The sequence below is a fragment of the Hippopotamus amphibius genome, chromosome 11, assembly GCF_030028045.1.
Source record: "Hippopotamus amphibius kiboko isolate mHipAmp2 chromosome 11, mHipAmp2.hap2, whole genome shotgun sequence".
In the NCBI taxonomy this organism is placed as follows: Eukaryota; Metazoa; Chordata; class Mammalia; order Artiodactyla; family Hippopotamidae; genus Hippopotamus; species Hippopotamus amphibius.
Window position 1 is genome coordinate 102,096,952 of NC_080196.1, and position 19,355 is coordinate 102,116,306.

General features: G+C 37.8%; 1 protein-coding gene across 1 annotated transcript in view; it reads left to right on the forward strand.

Annotated features, from left to right (window-relative positions):
* Nucleotides 1-19,355, forward strand: part of PHLPP1 (PH domain and leucine rich repeat protein phosphatase 1) — a 201,452-nt gene that overhangs the window by 171,661 nt on the left and 10,436 nt on the right. The window contains exons 12-14 of the mRNA XM_057698882.1: nt 429-591; nt 10,207-10,337; nt 14,987-15,091. Of these exons, the coding sequence (XP_057554865.1) occupies nt 429-591; nt 10,207-10,337; nt 14,987-15,091 (399 nt within the window). The remainder of the gene's footprint in view (nt 1-428; nt 592-10,206; nt 10,338-14,986; nt 15,092-19,355) is intronic.

Genomic DNA, 19,355 nt, shown 5'->3' on the forward strand with positions numbered 1-19,355 from the left:
CAAAGAAATCGTACTCTCACACTAAGCTCTTTTAAAGCGCATACATTGGATTAACGCTAACTTTTGACCCATTTAGGTAGGATTTTCACTGGAGTTCAGACTAAGCTACGTAGCAAAGTGATTGTTATCAGGATAACTTATTCACACACAGAGTTTTCATAGGAAAAGGACATCCATTTTTCTTCTTGTTGCCAATTTAAAGAGTTGAAGCTAAGAGTTTTTGTTTTGTAGTAAGAAAGGAGGTATTAGAATACTCTGATACTCAAAAACAATAGTGAAAAACTTGTTTGTTTTTCACTATTGAAAAACAGCTTTAAAGACTTCAGAGTCATATAAATTACCCTTTGGTTCTCATTATCTATCATTTTCTTTCTAAAGTTCCTTATAATTTTTTTGTGACTTCCTCACTCTTGGATTTTCTCTCTTAGTAAAATGGCAAAGCTGGAGGAACTTGAAGAAATTGACCTCAGTGGGAATAAACTGAAGGCCGTCCCGACGACGGTGGTGAACTGCAGGCGCATGCACACAGTGATTGCTCATTCCAACTGCCTGGAAGTCTTTCCTGAAGTTATGCAGCTCCCAGAAATCAAGGTATGTGCTTCGATTCCATAAACTCCAAGCTACAGGTCCGCAAAGAGACTTGCTCTCTCTAATTCATCAGCTCAGGATGCTCACACCCTTGTTGGATTTCCTTAGAGTGAAGACTTCTCCATTGTCCTTGAGCCATCCTTCCTCACCACGGGGCTACACCGCTGAGTTGGCAGAGGAAAAACACCAGTAAACAAAAAGCACTGGACTGGGAGTGGGGAAAACTGCATTCTGGGCTCTATCCCTAACGAGCCACGTAGCCACCTCCCTCTTTGCCATCTGTGTAGCAGTACTTGTCCTGCTTATTTCCAGGGTGGTTATGAGGCGCAAAGACTGAGTCAAGTTTGATAGCAGTTTGAAACAGTCAACCGTACCACTGCACACGCCTGCCCCCACTCCTCTAATTAGACAGCATCCACCACCGCAGCACCCAGTTAGTCATAATTCCCTATAGAGATATGGTCTCATGAGTGTTAGCGTTACCAGACATTCACGGCAGTGTCACGGAACTGGCAAAAGACATAGTATTCCCGTTTGATAGGCAAGGAATCTGAGGTGCTGAAAAAGGAGCTGGTTTGTGTAAATGAAGACAGCAAATTGGTGGCAGAGACATCCTGCAGTTCCTGGCTCCTGACTCGGGGCGGTCTCGTGGGATGAAACCAGTTCACTAGAATGAAAGCCATCTAAGAACTTTTTTTTTTTTGGAGCAAAAAGTAAGAAGTTCTTTCATTTGCATCTTAGCTTTTTTGATTATTTTGTGCTTAGTGAAAAATAACTCTGGTTATAGACTCAGAGCATTTTCTAATCTCCTAAAAAGGAACAAAAGTCATCCTATTTGGAGACACTTTGAATAGCATGAATAAGGTTTCACGCAGGAGTTTTTTGTACATTTACGTGGTTGAGGTGTGTACAAGCCATTTGATGTGTGTGCATGTGTGTGTGTGCTTTAGGCCATAAAATATTTTACATTGAGTGCGTTGTCATCTCATACATGACCGTGGAATTTTAGAGCACTTACTATAAGCTAGCAGAAATATTTTATTTTTACTTTATAATACCTTTTACAGTGGGTAAGAGGTGGGGCTCTGAAGGGAGACAGGTCTAGAGTTGGATCCCAGCTGAAAGTTGCTTAATTGCTCCGTTTCCTCATATGTACAATGAGAGAAGGAACAGTACTTCCTTTACAGTATTGCTGTGAGGATGACATGAAATAATACATGTAAAGCATCTGAAATAGAAGCGGCGGCTGGGAAGAACTCTGCAGCTGTTAACTGTGATTAGTTACGAGGCCTCGATAACATTCAACTCTGATGTTGCTTATGTGGAGCAGCTGTTTTGGCTGATGACCAACAAAATCCAGGAAATCTGTCACTTAAGCAAATGCTTCTTTGCCTCCAGCACAGGAACACTGTTGGCAGCTAAGCTTTCCAGGGGCTGCTCTGCTGCCCGTTACTGGATGGGGGTTGTGGTATCTGCCGTGGGGCTCATTAAACAGGCCTCTGTGCACCGAGGTCTCGTGATGAACCCCCCGTTTGCTGGTCTTACTTTCTGCCCCTGTCTTTTAATGTTATATAACTCCTAATTGTAGATTCTTTTTTTAAAAGTATCTGGTTTAAAATACAGATACAGATAGATGTTTAAACTTTTCAAGTTTTGACTAGATTTTGCAAAATGTGAATGTTGCTCTGTGAAAGTGAATCTTCTCTTAGACGCTTGCTTGGATTCCTGGATTCTAAAATTGGTGCCTTCATTTTTCGATTTAATTCCTTCCCCTGTTGTCTTCTCTCTTACACTACTTTACAGCTCCTTTTAAAATTTTACTTTCGGTGCTATTTTTTTTTTAATACTTTTTCTTCATTTGTTCTTTGATTTTTTTTTTTTAAGTCCCAGATATTGTATCTCAGTATTTTCCTTATGTTAAAAATGTCCTGTCTGGGACTTCCTGGCAGGTCCAGTGTTTAAGACTCTGTACTTCCACCACAGAGGGTGCAGGTTTGATCCCTGGTTGGGGAACTAAGATCCCACATTCCAGGTGGCCAAAATGTTTTTAAAAAAAAAAGTCTTTCTGATCCAGCTCTTCCCTTACCAGGAGGTGTTTCGTTGTTGGAGTTTTATTTGGGGGGGGGGGGGGGGTGAGCAAATCAAGTACCCTCTATGTACAAAAGTATAAACTTTGCAGCCCCGGACAGATAGTATTGTTGAAAAAGTAGTAGTTATTTTGTTTGAGAACTCTGAATTGATAGTTTAGTGTTATTTCATATGAGACTATTTTAAGTTGCTGTGTAATTATTTACACACATTTAAACCATCCAAAAGAAAATTCCTGGTAAAAATAATTGCTATAAACAAATGATGAAATACCTGTGAGAGTCTTCACTGCAAACTGAGCCCTAAAGCATGTTTTTAATGTAAAAGAAATCATTTTTTTCCTAAGTTGAAATACTCTACCCTATATTAAAATATTATTATTGAGTTAATAGTCCTAGATTGTATTCTTATTGCTTCTTGAGAATCAAGTACAATAATTGTAAAGTATTTCATAAAAGGTATTAAGATCATTGTAATTACAAACATTAACAGATAACATAATTTAAAGAGCCCAAGATCCTGGTATATTTAGCTAGTTCTCTACGAGCGGTCTCATCTTTTAGGACATTAAAGAAAAGTGCTTGTTCACAGCTTTGTTACCAAAGCTTTAAAACCAATTATCATTCAAAAGGGTAAACAAGTTTTCTTACTAAAATATATATATGCTAAAATGTAGTTTTTTAAACTTGTAAAATTAGGCCATTATTCACATACCCCTAAAACAGAGACTGTATGTATCCCCTAATCTTGGATAAATTTTAGGTCTGGCCTTTTCTCACTGTGGTGCCTTCGGTGAGATCCGTTAAAGTGATCATCAGGCGTCAAATTCTGTACTTGAGCAGGAGGGTCGTGTAAGTTAGTGGGAAAAAAGTGTATTTTTTAGAGTTTTCCAGTGAGCTCAAGTACACACAAAGTTGTAGTACTTTTGTTTCCTGAGTAGTATTGTCTTCATCTTTGCTTAGCACTTTCAAATTAATCTTCCAAACTCCAGCACCAGTCTGTGTTCCTGGAGCAGGTCATATTCTGTTCTGATTCTAAAATAGACAGACCTCCCTCTGGATACAGATCACCTCTCAATCAGCGAGAGAGGAAAACTTGATCCCAGAGTCACCACATAAGCCAGACTTGGCTTGGCTGATCCCAGGCTGGAGTCCTCGCTTAGCCTACTAGTGCTGGTGAACCTAAAAAGCAGAGGTTGCCGTGGGTGTGGCACTCGGTTCTCTTGCTCAGGGGCCCTTCACCTAACTACATAGCAGCCACATTGATAGTGTACGAGCAACAAAACCCAAGCTTTTAGTTAAGTTACCTCAAATTAGTGACATAGTCCTACCTTTTTGAAGTGTGGTTTAAGCAGATGAAATAAATGTGTGACACATACAGTGAATGAAATTTGAAATTTAAACGCCATATACCAGCAACTTTTGTCAAATTTTCCATTTTCCTGTGGTGTCCTGATTCTGGTTACCGGGTAAACGGCACCTTTTAAAGTGTTTTAAATTCTCTTCAGAAGATTATTTTCATGTTTGTGCTGTACAGTAATGAACCACTCGGATAAGTTGAGTGACCTCATCTCTAGGAGTGCTATTTTCACTGGGAAATGGAGTACAAAGTATTTTTAATATGCCACACTCTTGAGAACAGTGGCTACAGGAAGTTGAAGTTCCCTTGGAATCAATCCATGTTTGTTGTTGTTTCTAAAGTGGGATGAGAGCAAGAAAACCAGCTCAGTCATAGAACACAAAGAACATGGGGAAACAGCTGGGTCAGGATGGATGAAAGAAAAGGCATTAATTCTTTGGAAGGTAGGATAATGGGAATACAGACAGATCAGGGACCAGTTAGATGTCAGTTCAGTAGAGTCGTTGACCTACTAGACTTAGAAGGTCATCTAGGGACTGCAATCCAAAAACCAGGAAGCAGGAGCAGTTGTCATTATGGTCCTGGAATCTGGGTGATAGTTATTTAGGAATTCTTCTAACATTTGGGGAATCTGGCATCCGTTCCTGGTTGGGACTAGAGCTAAGGAAAAAGGAATGAAGCAGTGTCCACGAGGACACAGCCATTGAAGCCACTTTTCTCCCTGCCTCACCAGCAACTCACCAGCAGAAAGCTAGGACTGCATGGTCTCTCTCTTTCAAAGTTGGGGTAATGTATTAACTCAGACTAATTTGTTTGTTTTTTTAAGTCTAGCTTTAAAAATTATTTCAGCAGATCTTTTAAGCACAAAGCCATGCCCTCTCCAACAGAATACTGCATGCATCTTATGAAGTGGGTTATGTATACATACAGATAAACAGCTGGTCCTCTGTGGGCTCAAGCATATTAAAAGTATCCCTTTAGAGATGCTCCTGGAGAAAGGAGCACTTGTGACCATTAGTTCTCAAGGAAGTTAGCTGTGAAGTGATCACTATCGTGCTCTTCAAAGGCTTCTATCCATAAGGGTAAATCTGGAATACAGCTTGGAATCATCTATAAATTTCTTTGAAGTCTCCTTTTTGATCTAAAATTACATGCTAATTTTGTGTTCTACTTTTTACCATTTATTTTAGTTTTAATGTAAAAGTAAAGGCTTTTCTTCTCCATAATCTTTGAGTAATACTGAAGCCCCCAGAAGCATGGGCCAGGTGTCCTATAACTCTGTGATATACCACTGAGTCTACCCAAGGGCACACATAACCAATTTTAAGAAGTAATGATGTAAAGAAATTGCTTAGTTTATATAGGATGCATTTTCTTAAAGTCAGATTTTATAAATAATTTAGTTTTGGTGTTTAAGGGAATTCACTGTTGGGAGGAATGGAATACTATTTGGTGGATTGAAGATTTTTTTAAACAAGGTTTTACCCTGATTGTCATTTGTGTCAAGTTGTTGCCAATAAGATTCCCTAAATCTAAAATCCAGTTGCAAAAAATCATAGACATTGTATCTACATTTAAAAGGAAGGGTCTGAACAAATGAAAGTTCTTCTTTTGCAATTCCCGGAAAGGTGGGGAAGTTTAAATGATATACATTCCTGAATAATTACAGACAAATACACTATTGCATGGAAAAATCGAACTTCAACCTTGGCTTTAGGGTCTGTGTTTGAAGTAAAAGGTTCAGACTGGCTCACTTAGTTAATAGGTTTACTTAGATGTGTGAACATTCTACAGTGATGATGACTTAGCCTTTTACAACATTAAGAATATATAGTAGTTTAAGTGTTAAAAGAGAATTTGACAAAGTTATGTAATGAGAAATACCACCCATGAGAAATAGTACATGTGTTTTACTATTAAGCTAAAATGTTCGGGTTCCTATAGAACTGATGAGAGTGGGAGGTGGTCTAGACGACTTCAACGTGAGACACAATCTGTAGTTCACCGTTTGGCCTCTACCTGCCTCTCCAGTCTCTTCTGCTCTCAGGCCCAACCATCTCCAGCCACACCAACCACTCGTGGTTTGTGTCCTGGTACACCGTGCATCACTCTGTCTCCTGCCTGGTGCACATGCTGTTAACTCTCGCTAGATGCCCTCCTGTTCTCATCTGCCTGTTTAACTTTGATTCTTCACAAAAGTCCCCTCCTGGAAAGCCCTCTGTGAGGTCTCAGTAGCTTCCCCTCCTCTGTCACAGCCGTCACACTTGTGCACACCTTGATCACAGCAGCTGGAGATGGGAGTGAACCTCATATCCCCCTTTAGCCTGGGAGTTCCTCAGGGTGGGGACTGTGTCTGCCATCTCTCGAGGTCCTTGACATCTGGCTTGCCTGCCATTTAGTAGATGCCAAATAAATATTCTTTTGATTGAATACCCGGATTTATTTGCTTCTTATGAATTCAGAATGGAAATTAGTGAACCTTTTTGCGGAGAAACATGTTATAGATCAGCCGCTTTTATCTTGTGAGGGCAGGGGAATGTGAAAGGTGACCGGGAGCCCCCTTTTGGGAGCTGTCAGGGCTGTTGGGCAGCACAGCTGAGGGGCTGAAGAAGGAAGAAGCAAGGGGTTGTGGAATCTCAGAGCTTATTAGCTCTGTTAAGTTGCTGCGTCAGGGCAGCACAGCAATTATTTGGCAAATGATGAATAATACACTGCTATGAAAATGGCTGTGCCTATTTCTTTAGTAATGTTTTGTGAGGAATCATTATAATTAAGATATTGCAACTTCTGTGATAATTACACTTAAACTATACATTGGATTGTATTCCCTTTTCTTTAAGATATGCTGATTGTTTTCATATACTCATATCTAACTGTATTAGGAATTATTTCCTCTAAATCATGAGTTCCCTCTCAACTATGAGTTATCTCACTTTTCCTGAGGGTTGGATAATTCTGTTTTGATTATTCTTACCAGCGTTTTATATTACAGCAGAGTAATTTTTGTTAGCTATGTCCTAGAATGGGCCTGAAAGAGGGAAAGATAACATTTTTAGATAAATTCAACATTCTATTTAATGTGTTTCCAAGAAAATTTTAGTGCATTAAATATAAATACATACATTAAGCAACATAGAATATGTTGGTACTATTTTTTTCTCAGGTCTCACTTCCAAATTTTCTGTTTTCTTAGAGGTAGCCGTTACAATTATTCAGTCAACAAGTAGTTTGTTGAGGACTGTTAAAGAATAGGAAATAGTACTCGTAGTAAAGCACTCACTATCTGCACTCACACCAGTAGGTTGGCACCAAGTTACCAGTGCCCTGTAATTTTTAGGAATAAACCTCCTTCAATGTGCAGAACTATATAATGGTGTTTCTCTGTTTATCTGTCCTTAAAGAAAAGAGTTGCCTTCTTATGCAGAAACAATCGCATTTAAAAATGTATCAATTGCTTTGCAGTGTTACTTACTCTAGACTGAATTTAACCTGAACGTGTGTTTCTCAGTTCCCATCCTAACAGATTTAATTACTGAAGAACCTTCTTATAAGATCCATTCATTTATTCATTCAACAAATAATTGTCTACCAAGTGCCAGGGAATTGGTTATTTATTCCTCCTTTCAGTGAAAGCGTTTATCGAGCCTCTACTCTTTGCAGTGCACTGCACTTCTGATATAGGAGGAGAAGAAGCAGTCCCTACTCTCTAGCTCATAGTCTAGTGGAAGAAATAAATAAGCAAATACTTGTAACAAGGGACATCTAATTGAAACAGAGGCTGAAGTGGATTTGCGTGGCATTGAGTCTTAAAAGAATAAGGCTGATTACCAGGTAAAAGGCAAGGATAGCTTGAATAGCTCCATTCACAGAGAATAGCATGTGCAGAGGCACCGACAAATGAGAACAGGATGCATGCAGGAGTTAACTTTGACACAGCTGAATACAGTGTGTGAGGAAGCAGGTGGTGAAAGGTGGGGAGAAGGCCTTAGCTGACATGCTGAGGACTTTGGTGGCAGATTGAAGGGCAGTGGGAGCAATGGAAGAGCGAAGCTGGAGCGTGATGGGATAGAACAGACCACATCACGAATCACCCTGAGAGCATTGTGGGGAGTGGATCGGGGGAAGTGAGACTGAAAGCAAAGTTAGGAAGCTGTTGTAATCCTCCAGGGGAAACGGTGATGTGGGTCAGAACAGGATGACAGAACGAGATGGACGGGAACTGACTGCAGGGAGTTAAAGACTTGGTGACCAAATGGGCCTGGGCCGGGGTAGTGCGTACACACCATCTCTAAGATCTGTGTTACCTTTGCCAGCATTATCTTTATAAATGAATATCCTCCTGAACTCATTTTATGCTTTGGTAATTTAAAGAATGAGCAGTTTTATGTCTACAGAACTGTGAAAGTTTAAAGCTTTAGAGGTAACATTAGAAAAACGTTGCTAACTAATTTCATAAAATAATGTTCCAAAATGTCTTTAATCTTTCCCCATAACGCATGCTCTGACCTGTGAATTCATTTGTCAACCACGTACGTTCTCTGTTACCCACACCTGTCAGTCCTTAAGCTCATGTTTCATCACCACCAGGAGATTGTATTGACACCATGTGTTGTTTTATTTGTACTGATGTATACTGACCATACAGCCAGAAGAGCCCATTATGAACCAGTATTATCAGTGTTTACTTAAAGTCCAGTTGACTCTTCATACAACCATTATTTATAATTGGAAAAACAACAATTCTTGTACTTCTGTTGAAAGTATTAAGGCTGTTACAGGTGATGGGAGTGAAGATATAAGTGAAATGTAATGAGATTGTACCTACATTTATGAGTTTTTTTAAAGTTTTTTATATTAATAATAAGCCTAAAAGAAAAAAATAGAATTCTAACACTGGTTGTGTTCAGGTGTTAAATTTAAGGGTAAGTTTTCTAATCTTCTCTATCCAACATTTTATAATGTGGTTAAATGTTTTCATTATAAAAAGAAGTTACAGTATAACTTTATATCATTGCTGCTGTTTCACAGCAAGGGTATGAAACAATTTGTATGAAAACATTGTATCATTTGAAGTCAACTGAAAATATATTTCTCCAAAAATATAGGTTTTTGTTTTACCCAGTCTCTACCCCTCGCTAATCCATAATAGATTTAAGTTCTTTAAAAATTTTTCCAAATAAAGAATTTGTCCACTTTTAAGACTGGAATTCTTGGGTACAATTACCTCTCAGAGCATCTTAAGATTTTTAATAGGCTCTTTAGGCATTTTAAAAAATTATAATGAGGTACCAGCTCAAGTCAGATAATTGAATGCTTTTTCCCCATTCTGCCAAATTGTTGGTTACACATTCTCTTATCAGAAAAATTGCCACTTGTTCTCTCTTGTGCATGTGATCTTTCTTCTACCCTGGTGCCCGCTCCCACAATAGAAATGCAGCACTTTTTGGGACTTAGCTCATTTAAGCCTTAAATTTTGTGAGAAAGGAGGTGTTATTCTCATTCACAGATAATACATAATTGTTGTTCTAATCAGTATGCCAACCCTTTTTGTGGCAGTTTTCCAAGTGTGATTAGGTAGGGGCTGTTGGAGAGGCCAGGTATTGGGTGCCTGGAGGGCAGGCTCTGTATTTGACTCCTGCCTTTTTCACTTGCATATAGTAGGCAGGCCCACGTGCTAGTCTTTCACCAGTTTCTTATTTCGCTTCTTTTGAATTATCTTCCCATTTTGAATATTCATTCCCTGCCTTCTCCTCATTTTGCGTGGTTTTTTTTTTGGTTTAAGAAAGCCCTTTAAAGTTCCATCTTGATGTTGTAACTATAACCCTCATGGCCACAAGTGGGGAGATATTGTGAGCAGAATGAGAAACTATCTTTAGGCTTTTACAAGTTAATGCTTAATTTTTAAATGTAGAGACAAACTTGAAAGGATAAAACCAGGGAGTATAAAGAGCATGGATTTTCTGTGTTATTCAGAGAAAGCAAATTTTTAACTGTATTTAGCAAAGTGTGTTTTAAATGATTATGGCTGAAGAGCAGACAAACATAGTTTCTGCATTTGACCATCATAGTATAGTGAATGGTCAGACTGATTTTCCTGCAATGAGTAGGAGCATAGAACCACCTGAGCAGCTTCTCCAGGCCGTCTCCTCTTGTTTCCACTTGTTCCCTCAGTGCGTAGACCTGAGCTGTAATGAGCTAAGCGAAGTCACTTTACCGGAAAACCTGCCTCCAAAACTGCAAGAACTAGACCTGACTGGAAACCCCCGACTTGCCCTCGATCACAAAACCCTGGAGCTGCTGAAGTAAGTATTATGTGAAGTGCTGCAACCCCATCACTGTTCACTGAAAATAACATTTATCACTTAGTAAAAACATTCAATGGAATATGAAGCATCTGTTGATTTCTTAGGTCTGTCTACACACATTTAGAGTGATCTCTGAGTCTGCAGTTGACCAAAATGGACAAACAGCCAAAAAATTTTTTCAAATAATTGCATACTCGTGTCCTTTCAGAAAGTTTTTGAGAAAATGTCCAGACAAAAAGAGATGACAGTAATGAAAACAAAGAGGAAAAGCGGGATTTAAAGACACAGGAGAGAGCAATGAACAACCAAGATATAAACTTAGATCTCATTGCTGATACCATGGGGTGATACTTAATGCAAATGTTATGAAAAGATTTTGCAAGGCATTCATAATGTGGGGTAAATGAACAGTTTGAAACTAAAATTCAGATTATTTAAACAAAACTGGGAGTGTAGGGTAGTTAGATCCTGCTGAGTTCTCTTCCCATTTTGGGAAGAGTTCATTGGTACTGTCTCATGCTTGCTGTTGATGGAGAATAACAGGTTAGAGTTTACTATGTAAAAAATTTGTTAACCTCATTAGAAAAGATGTAAGAATGTTCATCGCAGAACTCTAAAAATCAATAGAGTTAAAATTATGCTTCACAATTGAATATTATACAGGTACTAAAAACAATGATGTAGAGTTGTATTACTAACTTGAAAGATCTCTGCGTACGATGTGAAGTGAAAAGAAAGTCTACAAAGAAATGTGTACAGTATAGCCCCACCTTCTGCATTAGAAGTTTCTCTGCGCTTGGGTATGTGTGCATGTGTGTGCACACGCACACCTAGAACATTCCTGAAAGGATGGAAAACAAAATGTTAAAATGATGCTGTCCTCTGGATGATTATGGATGGTCTTTACTTTCTTCTTTAAACTTTTCTGAATTTTCAGAATTTTTTGTAGTGTATCTTAGAGTAACAGTCCTAGACGTTGACACATTAGACATTGTGTGTGCCATCTGTGCTTAAACCCTGTTGTAGTATCTGTTGCTGAAAGTCATCTTCCAGTATCTTAGAAAAAACTGAAAAGAAGAAGAATTTTGAAAAGAGTAGTATTAATGGCCTGTTAATATTATCCTAGACTTTAGTGCATATTGAAATTTGCAAATCACTTAAGGTGATTCCTGAATAGAATTGGCTTAATTTGTGCCTGTTTGTTGACATTTTAAGCACTTAATAAGAACCTTGATTTTGACATATAACTGAAGAATATTGCCTAAGCACAGTGTCTTAGGGAGGCCTCAGGAGAGTGAGGCTCTCTGCGCTGTGCATCAGTACATAAAACCTTGGCCCAAATCCCTCAGTGTGTCCAGACCTGAGTTTTCTCGTCTCTGAGGGAGGAGGGCACACACTCTCTCAGGGACTTTTCAGAGCTAAGGACACATGGATTATCAAAACATATTTCATCCTTGCACAGGTAACTTTGAGTTTTTACAAATATGATGTCATTTCATGTTAAAAATAATTATACAAGAATTTGTTAATAAATGGAAGTAGCTGTTTGGAGAAAAATAAAAGTTGAATTTTTATTGCATATCAGAATAAATTCCAGCTACATTAAAGAGTTAAAAATATAAAATGAAATAGTTTTTAAAAGTAAGAAGAAATCATGAATATATTCACAAACCAGAAAAGGACTTTTTAAGCCAAAAATGGGGGTGGGGAGAATCACGAGAAATCAGTATATATAGATTGGTTTTGAAATTTGTTATATATATTTATATATAAAAATACCTTTTTACATGAAAGTTTTAAATGTCTATTCCAAAAGCTATCAAAGGTAAATCTGAAAGGCAAGTGACAAACTAAGAAGAAACATTGGCAAAAAAGTAAGAAAAATAAAAGCATTAATATTCTTAATAGAAAATGTTCTTATGAGTCAGGAATGATAAGTACTCAAGGAGAAAATAAGCAAAGGACATTAACATGTAATAAACAAAGTATGGATAGTTACATGGAAAAGATCATATTCAGCCTTATTAGTGTATCAAAGAAATATTAAATAAAATATTTAAATAACGTTTTTCCCCTCAAATTGGTGTTGATGGAGGATCTGTAAATTGACATAACTTTTTAAAAAAGCTACTGGCCCTGTGTATGAAGCTTTTAAAAGTATTCATATACTTACACCAAGGTTTTCTGTAGTAAAAATTTATTCTAAAAAATATTTAGAGATGTGGTGTTGATTTTAGGCACAGGGATAGTCATCAAGATATTTCTAATTAAAGAGAAAAACAAATATCATATTTTAACACATATGCGGAATATAGAAAAATGGTACAAATCAGTGGGTTTGCAAGTCAGAAACAGAGACACAGATGTAGAGAACAAACATGTGGACACCAGGTGGGGAAAGCGGGGCTGGGGAGGGAGGGATGAATTGGGAGATTGAGATTGCCATATATACATTAATAATAAGAAAAAAATGTCAAATTGTACACTTAAAAAAAAAAGAAATATGTAATAAAAAAGCACCATACAAATTTTTTTTAAAAATCAGGAGGAAACCAGAAAAATAAAAAAAGATATTTCTAATTGTATTTAGAATGAACATAAAATGACATGGGGAAATGTTCATGATGTAATTAGAAAAAAGATACAAAACCATACATATAATAGAATGCCCCCACTCACATATAGATATAAGACAGTGTCTGTTAAATTCTCTACCAGAGGGCAGATGTTACTGGAGTGTCCAGAGCTACTGAAGTGAAGCACACGTGTGCTCCCAAATTAAAAAAAAAAAATTAGTAACAGACAGTGAAATCATAACACTCTTAGGTAAAAACATTACCCTCTGTTTAATATCTAGAAAATTGTGGCTTCTTAATAACTTGGGAGAGTTTCCATACCTAATGTATTACTTGCTCTTTTAGAGGGTTGGCCTATTTGCTCTACGTGAGGCAGGGTCGGTCCACATGGCGACTCCTCCTTGTGACTGAGCTCCGGTTTCCAGATTCCCTCAGACTCATTTCAAGACATACGAGAGTCAACATCCAGGTCACTTCAGACAGCTGCTCAGTCACACTGTGTTCATCTTGGCGGAGAATGAGAGATTGCTGCTTCACTAGAAAGGATTATGGGGGAGTTTAAGGATTATATTTTCTTTAATAATCAGGCTAGGAAATGGAATTCTTTCCTTGAAGGCTCCCTGTTCTGTAAAAAGCATAAATGTCTTTAGAAAGGAGTCTTCCTTTTTTCTCTAGAATTCAGAAAGGCAGCAAAAATGTAGTGAGAGCCTTATGGTATGCCTTAAGAAACCCATTGCACTGCTTACCATTGTACGTGGATAAAATTTGGTACCAGGTCATTTGGAAAGCAAACAACAGCGGACTGTTTTTTTAAATACACCTTTTATTGATGGGTTTGAAAAGAGGATATTTTGCTCTGCTGTAAAATGAGGTATTTGATTTTGAGATTTTCTGTTGGCACCATCTATGATTTTTATGTTTTTCAGCTTTTTAGGATAAAGGAAAAAAGTGAATGTTTTCTGGTAATTAAGTGTAGAAACTTTTCTTTGATGAAATATTTTTAAATTTCAAAGAAATTGCCACCAAATATTTCTAGAATCAAAGTGAATATTATTAGACATTGACTTACTTCTGAGTTGAATGGTCCTTAGGAAGGGTATTCAGTATTTATTATATTTTGGAGTTAATGAATGCCAACAGATAATTTAAATTCTTGGGCGCAGGACAAAAGTGTTTAGGTGTTAAGAGATTATACATATGCTGTTTCTCTTGTTTAAGTAATAGGGGAAAAAACTAGTGGCAATTTACAAATAGGGATTTATTTCACCATGTGGTGGGCAGCCTTTTAAAAACCTGTTTCACATCTGTATGACTTCCTGTTTGTGGGCACTTACGCTTTCTAGTAGGCTGGTTTTTAATGAACCACATTTGAGGGTTTACTCTTTTAATATTTCTGTTGTGGGTCCTGTTGGACCAATTACAGCATATGAGAGCCGAGGTGAGTTAAGAATTTGTCTCCCAGGTTATATGTATGTAGTTAACGTGTAGCTTATTGAATACCCCTCATTTACTTTGTAATTTTAAGATATTGGTCTCAGCATGGTTGGCTGTGCAAGTGAGGAAAGAATTGGAAGCTTCAGGGGATGGCAAGTCCCCATTAATATTTGTGAAATATTTGAAGGGATTATGTGGGCAGATACTGGATTTGAGGATGAATGCTGCAGAATTCTCTCACATCATCCAAACAATAGAAATGTGGCTTAGGTTTTGTTCTTTTCAAATCTGGGCTTCATGTTGTGAGAATGCACCTAACTTAATAGTTAAAGTTTCTTTTCTCATGCCAAGGTTGAGAGATGTCCCTTTCATCCCCAGGAGAGAGCAGACATTTGGGCAGTATGTGTGAAAGTGCCATTTGATGCTGATAAAACTAATTTCCATACTCTGTATGTATGCCTCTTTGTTTTCATGATGATGAGTGGCTAGTTCTCTTTGCTGATAAATATTTCAGACACATTAAGCATAGTAAGAAATGGTACATACGGAGTGCTTAGGTCTTTTTCATTTCTCAGGTAAAGATAGCAATTCGTACATGTTCTGTTTTAATGATTCCTGGCCCCTCTTTCTGGTTAGTAATATCCGCTGCTTCAAGATTGATCAGCCTTCAGCAGGAGATGCATCTGGAGCCCCAGCTGTATGGAGCCATGGCTACACTGAAGCTTCAGGGGTGAAAAACAAGTAAGTGGGTGAAACTTTGGAGTGAGAAACTCTGCCCGCTCACCTCCCTGCTTTAGTGGGGCAGAAAGAAGCCCAGTGCTAGCACACACTTTCCCCGTGTCACATTTGTTTCAGCATGTTTCCCCAGAGTCAGGCCACCTCATGACTTAGGTTGGAACATTAAGCTAAGCCCTGCTTGGCATCACATACTCTCTCTTTGTGAGAGATGTTGCTAGGATACGGTGTAACTGACACATTATATCTATGTGAGACTCCAGTGTTTGGAGAAGGCATAAGTATTGAAATGCATCCCTGCTCTTATGAAAAGCCCCTTTATCTTTCTCTGAAGCCTATTTACCAAGCAAAACAGGGATGGTATTAAAGGAGTAGAAGTAGCCTTGATTGTCCATATTTGAGATCCCTTACGTTACTGACAGTCACTGTTTCTGTGGAGCTGTCTTTTACAGTCTAAATGAGCGTGTCAGGAGTTTGATGTCCATTCCCTGTAATGTCAGCTGCTTGTATTGCCACCAGGTCTTGTCCATCTTAATTTCTTTTTCTTCCCTATTTTCACCAACCTTCCCTGTCTCAGATGCAGATGTTGATTTCTTGAAAATTGTATTCCAGCTCTTCAGGCTTGCTTGCTTTTTATGAAGGGATGCTGATAATCGGTACTAGAAAAGCAAAGGATCTTATAAATGAGGATAGTCATAATTTAATTCGCTAAGGTATAAGAACACAGTATATATTGAGAGCAGGGGAAGAATAGCAAGTGGAGGATGACCCCAGGATAGCTAACAACATTCAACCCTGGGTGCACATTAGAATCAGTCAGATGAGGAACTTTTAAAGAACATTCTCCAACCGAGGCCCGTTAAATCACAATGCTTTACAGTCTCCCCCAGGTGATTCTAATGTGTATCCAGGATTGAGAACCACTGTCTAGCTTGACTACCCTTCATGGAAAAAAAAGGTGGAATTATGGTTGCCATGTTGACTGCTTTTCTTTGGGTCAGAAAACAGAATGAGCTCACTCTGTGGGTCTGACACATTGATCCTTTCCTCTTTTCCTGAGAGTGTGATTTGGTGCATTAGAGAAGACGTAGCCCCTGTTTCAACACGTCTGTTCCATTTGCACCCCCAAAAAAGGCAGAATAACCAATTGTATCTGGGCTCTGACTGCTACATTATTTCTATGTGCTTTGCACTGTATATCATTATATGTTGGGGAGAGAGGAAGAAACTATACATTCTTTGGAGCACTTAAAGTTCCTTCCTAGAGATCTTTCTTTTTTTAGATTAAAAGACCTTATGTCTCACTTATAAACACTAGTATGTGAAACTGCTTTGTAATTCCAGAACACTGATATGAAATCCAAGATTGATTTTTAAACACCTCTGGATATTAAAATGTATTATCTACTCATATATATTAATGAAGCAGTGACCAGTTAGATATTTTTCCTACATAATTCCCCCTTCCACAATTCCTTTTCTTGTTTAGATTTTTGCTATATCTAAGTATAACATAAACGATAAGCATACAACTCTATGAATTGTCCTTAAGTGAACCAGCACCTAGATTGAAAAATAGAACATTACCAGCACTTCAGAAGTCCCATGCCATCCCTGGCTCTCGCTTTATTTCCCCTTGCTTTTTTACCCTTTGGTTTTGCCAGCAGAAGTTTCTCAAGAATATTCTTTTTGAATTGTGGGTAAAGTAGATATGTTAAGCAAGGAGCTTGCTGCTTTGAAGGAAGGAGAGAACTGCAGTTGTCCCTGCCTCCAAATCTCAGTAGACATGTATTCTCTTCTCTCCCTCCCACTTCCCCCTGTGGATACCGGTGCTGTGTTGCCTCCCTATCAGGTCATTTCAGATCCTTTGGGAAAATCCAAGCAGGGAGCTGCCATCCAATAATTTAGGTTCTTTCTCAGACTAAAAAACAAACGGGACGCTTCAGCGGAAAAGAAGAATCACTACTGTACTTTTAAAACACATTATATTTTTTACATACCCTCCCCACACCCCCATTCTTTCTAGCAAGGGGACCTTACAGAGGAAGACAGAATTATAAGATGATTTAATATCATATAATCAAATTTTACTTTGCCACTATTTTTCATATAACTCAAGATGACTTATTTTTATTTAGTTATTTTTTTAATAAGTGGAGGCAAGAATTTCAGAGTACTGAGGTAAGATCCGGACTGCCTAGCTTTGAATCTGGGCTCTATACTTTTTTTGCTATGTGACCTTGGGCAGTTACTCAACCTCTCTTTAGCTTAACTTCCTCATCAAAAATACTACCTGTTTTCACAGGGTTGTTGTAAATATCCCCTGATAACATACGTGAAGAACTTAGAATAACATGTGGCATGTAGTAAACTCTATTTAAATGTTAGTTATCATTATTATTAATGATAATGATTATTACTAGTGTTATTTATCCCCAACTCCTTAAGGTCAGGAATTATATTTTCAGGTTCATACCTCTGTTACCTAGCCATGGTACATATTAGGTGCTTAGTAACTTTTTTATTTTCATTAATTTATATACGTTAAGAAGGTATATTTTTATATTCAACAAAAATCACCCTTTTTAGTGTACAGCTCCGCAGGTTTTGATGACAGAGTATCATTGTGTAATCACCACCATAACCACATTATAGAACAGTACCATCACCCCTCAAAATCCCTCCATGCCCCTCGGTTGCAAGTTCTTCTCCCCACTCCCAGCCCCTAGCAACTCCTGATCTGTTTTTTGTTCCATTAGTTTTTCTTTTCTAGAATGTCATACAAAAGGAGTATATACAGTATATAGCCTTCTCAGTCTAGCTTCTGTCACTTAGTATCATGCATTGTAGATTCATTTGTGATGCTGCATTTGCTAGCAGTTTGTTCCTTTTTATTGCAGAGTATGATTCCATTGCATGAGTATGTTATGGTTTGTTTATCCATACACAATGTGAAGGACAAGTTATTTAGATTGTTCCTAGTTTTTAGCAAATCCAAATAAAAATCCTATAAATATACAAAACCTACATACAGGTTTTGAGGTGAACATATGTTTTCATTTCTCCTGGATGAATACCTATGTGAAGGATGGCTGAGTCATTATGATAAGTATATATTTAATTTTACAAGAAACTGCCAAGCTGTTTCCCAAAGTGGCCGTACCACTTTGCATTCTCAGCAGCGATGAATGAGAGTTCTTGTTGCTCCACATTCTCACCAGTACTTGTAAGATCAGGTGGTGGCAGTGGCAGTGGCGGTGGCGGCGGGGGCGGCGGCAGCTGCCGTGATGGTTTTGGTCATTCTAATAGCAATATTTCAGTGTGGTTCCCTAGTGACTAATGATTGTTGATCGTCTTTTCACATGCTTATCATCCATCCGTATATCTTCTTTGGTGAGAATACAGTCTTTCACAATTAAATATGATGTTAGAGGTGTTTTTGTAGACTTTATAAAGTTAAGAAAATTTCCATCTGTTCCTAGTTTGCTAAGAGTTTTTATAATGTGTATCAGATTTTGTCATAGGCTTTTTCTGCATCAATTGAGATGATTATACTTTTTTCTTTCTTAGTCTGTTGATGTAGTGAATTATATTGATTTTAAAACGTTGAATCGTCCTTGGGTTTTCAGGATAAATTCCACATGGTCATGATGTATTACCCTTTTTTATATGCTGCTGGATTCAGTTTTCTGGTAATTTGTTGAACATGTCTGTATTCACAGATTAGCCTGTAGTTTTCTTTTCTTGTGGTATCTATGTCTGGTTTTGGTATCAGGGTGATGCTGGCCTCATAGAAAGAGTTGAGGAGTATTTCCTCTTCTTCAGTTTTCTGGAAGAGTTTCTATGGAATTGATATTATTTCTTCCTTAAATGTTTGGTAGCATTGACCAATAAATTCTATCCAGGCCTGGAATTTTCTTTGGCTTATAACTAAACATACAATTTCTTTAATACAGGGTTATCTCTTTCTTCTTGAATGAACTTTGGTAATTTATGTCTTTCAGAGAATTTATCCATTTTCATCTAGTTTTCAAATTTATTGGCATAAAGTTGATCAATACTATTCCATTATTCTCCTTTTAATATCTGTAGGATCTGTAGTAATGTCTCTCCCCTCTCTCATTCCTGATATAGTTGTCATTTGTCTTGTCTTTTTATCCTGATCAAATTGGTTTGAGGTTTATAAGTTTTATTAATATTCTCAAAGAACTAGCTTTTGGTTTCATTGATTCTTCTGTTGTTTTTCTGTTTTCTCTTTCATTGGCTTCTG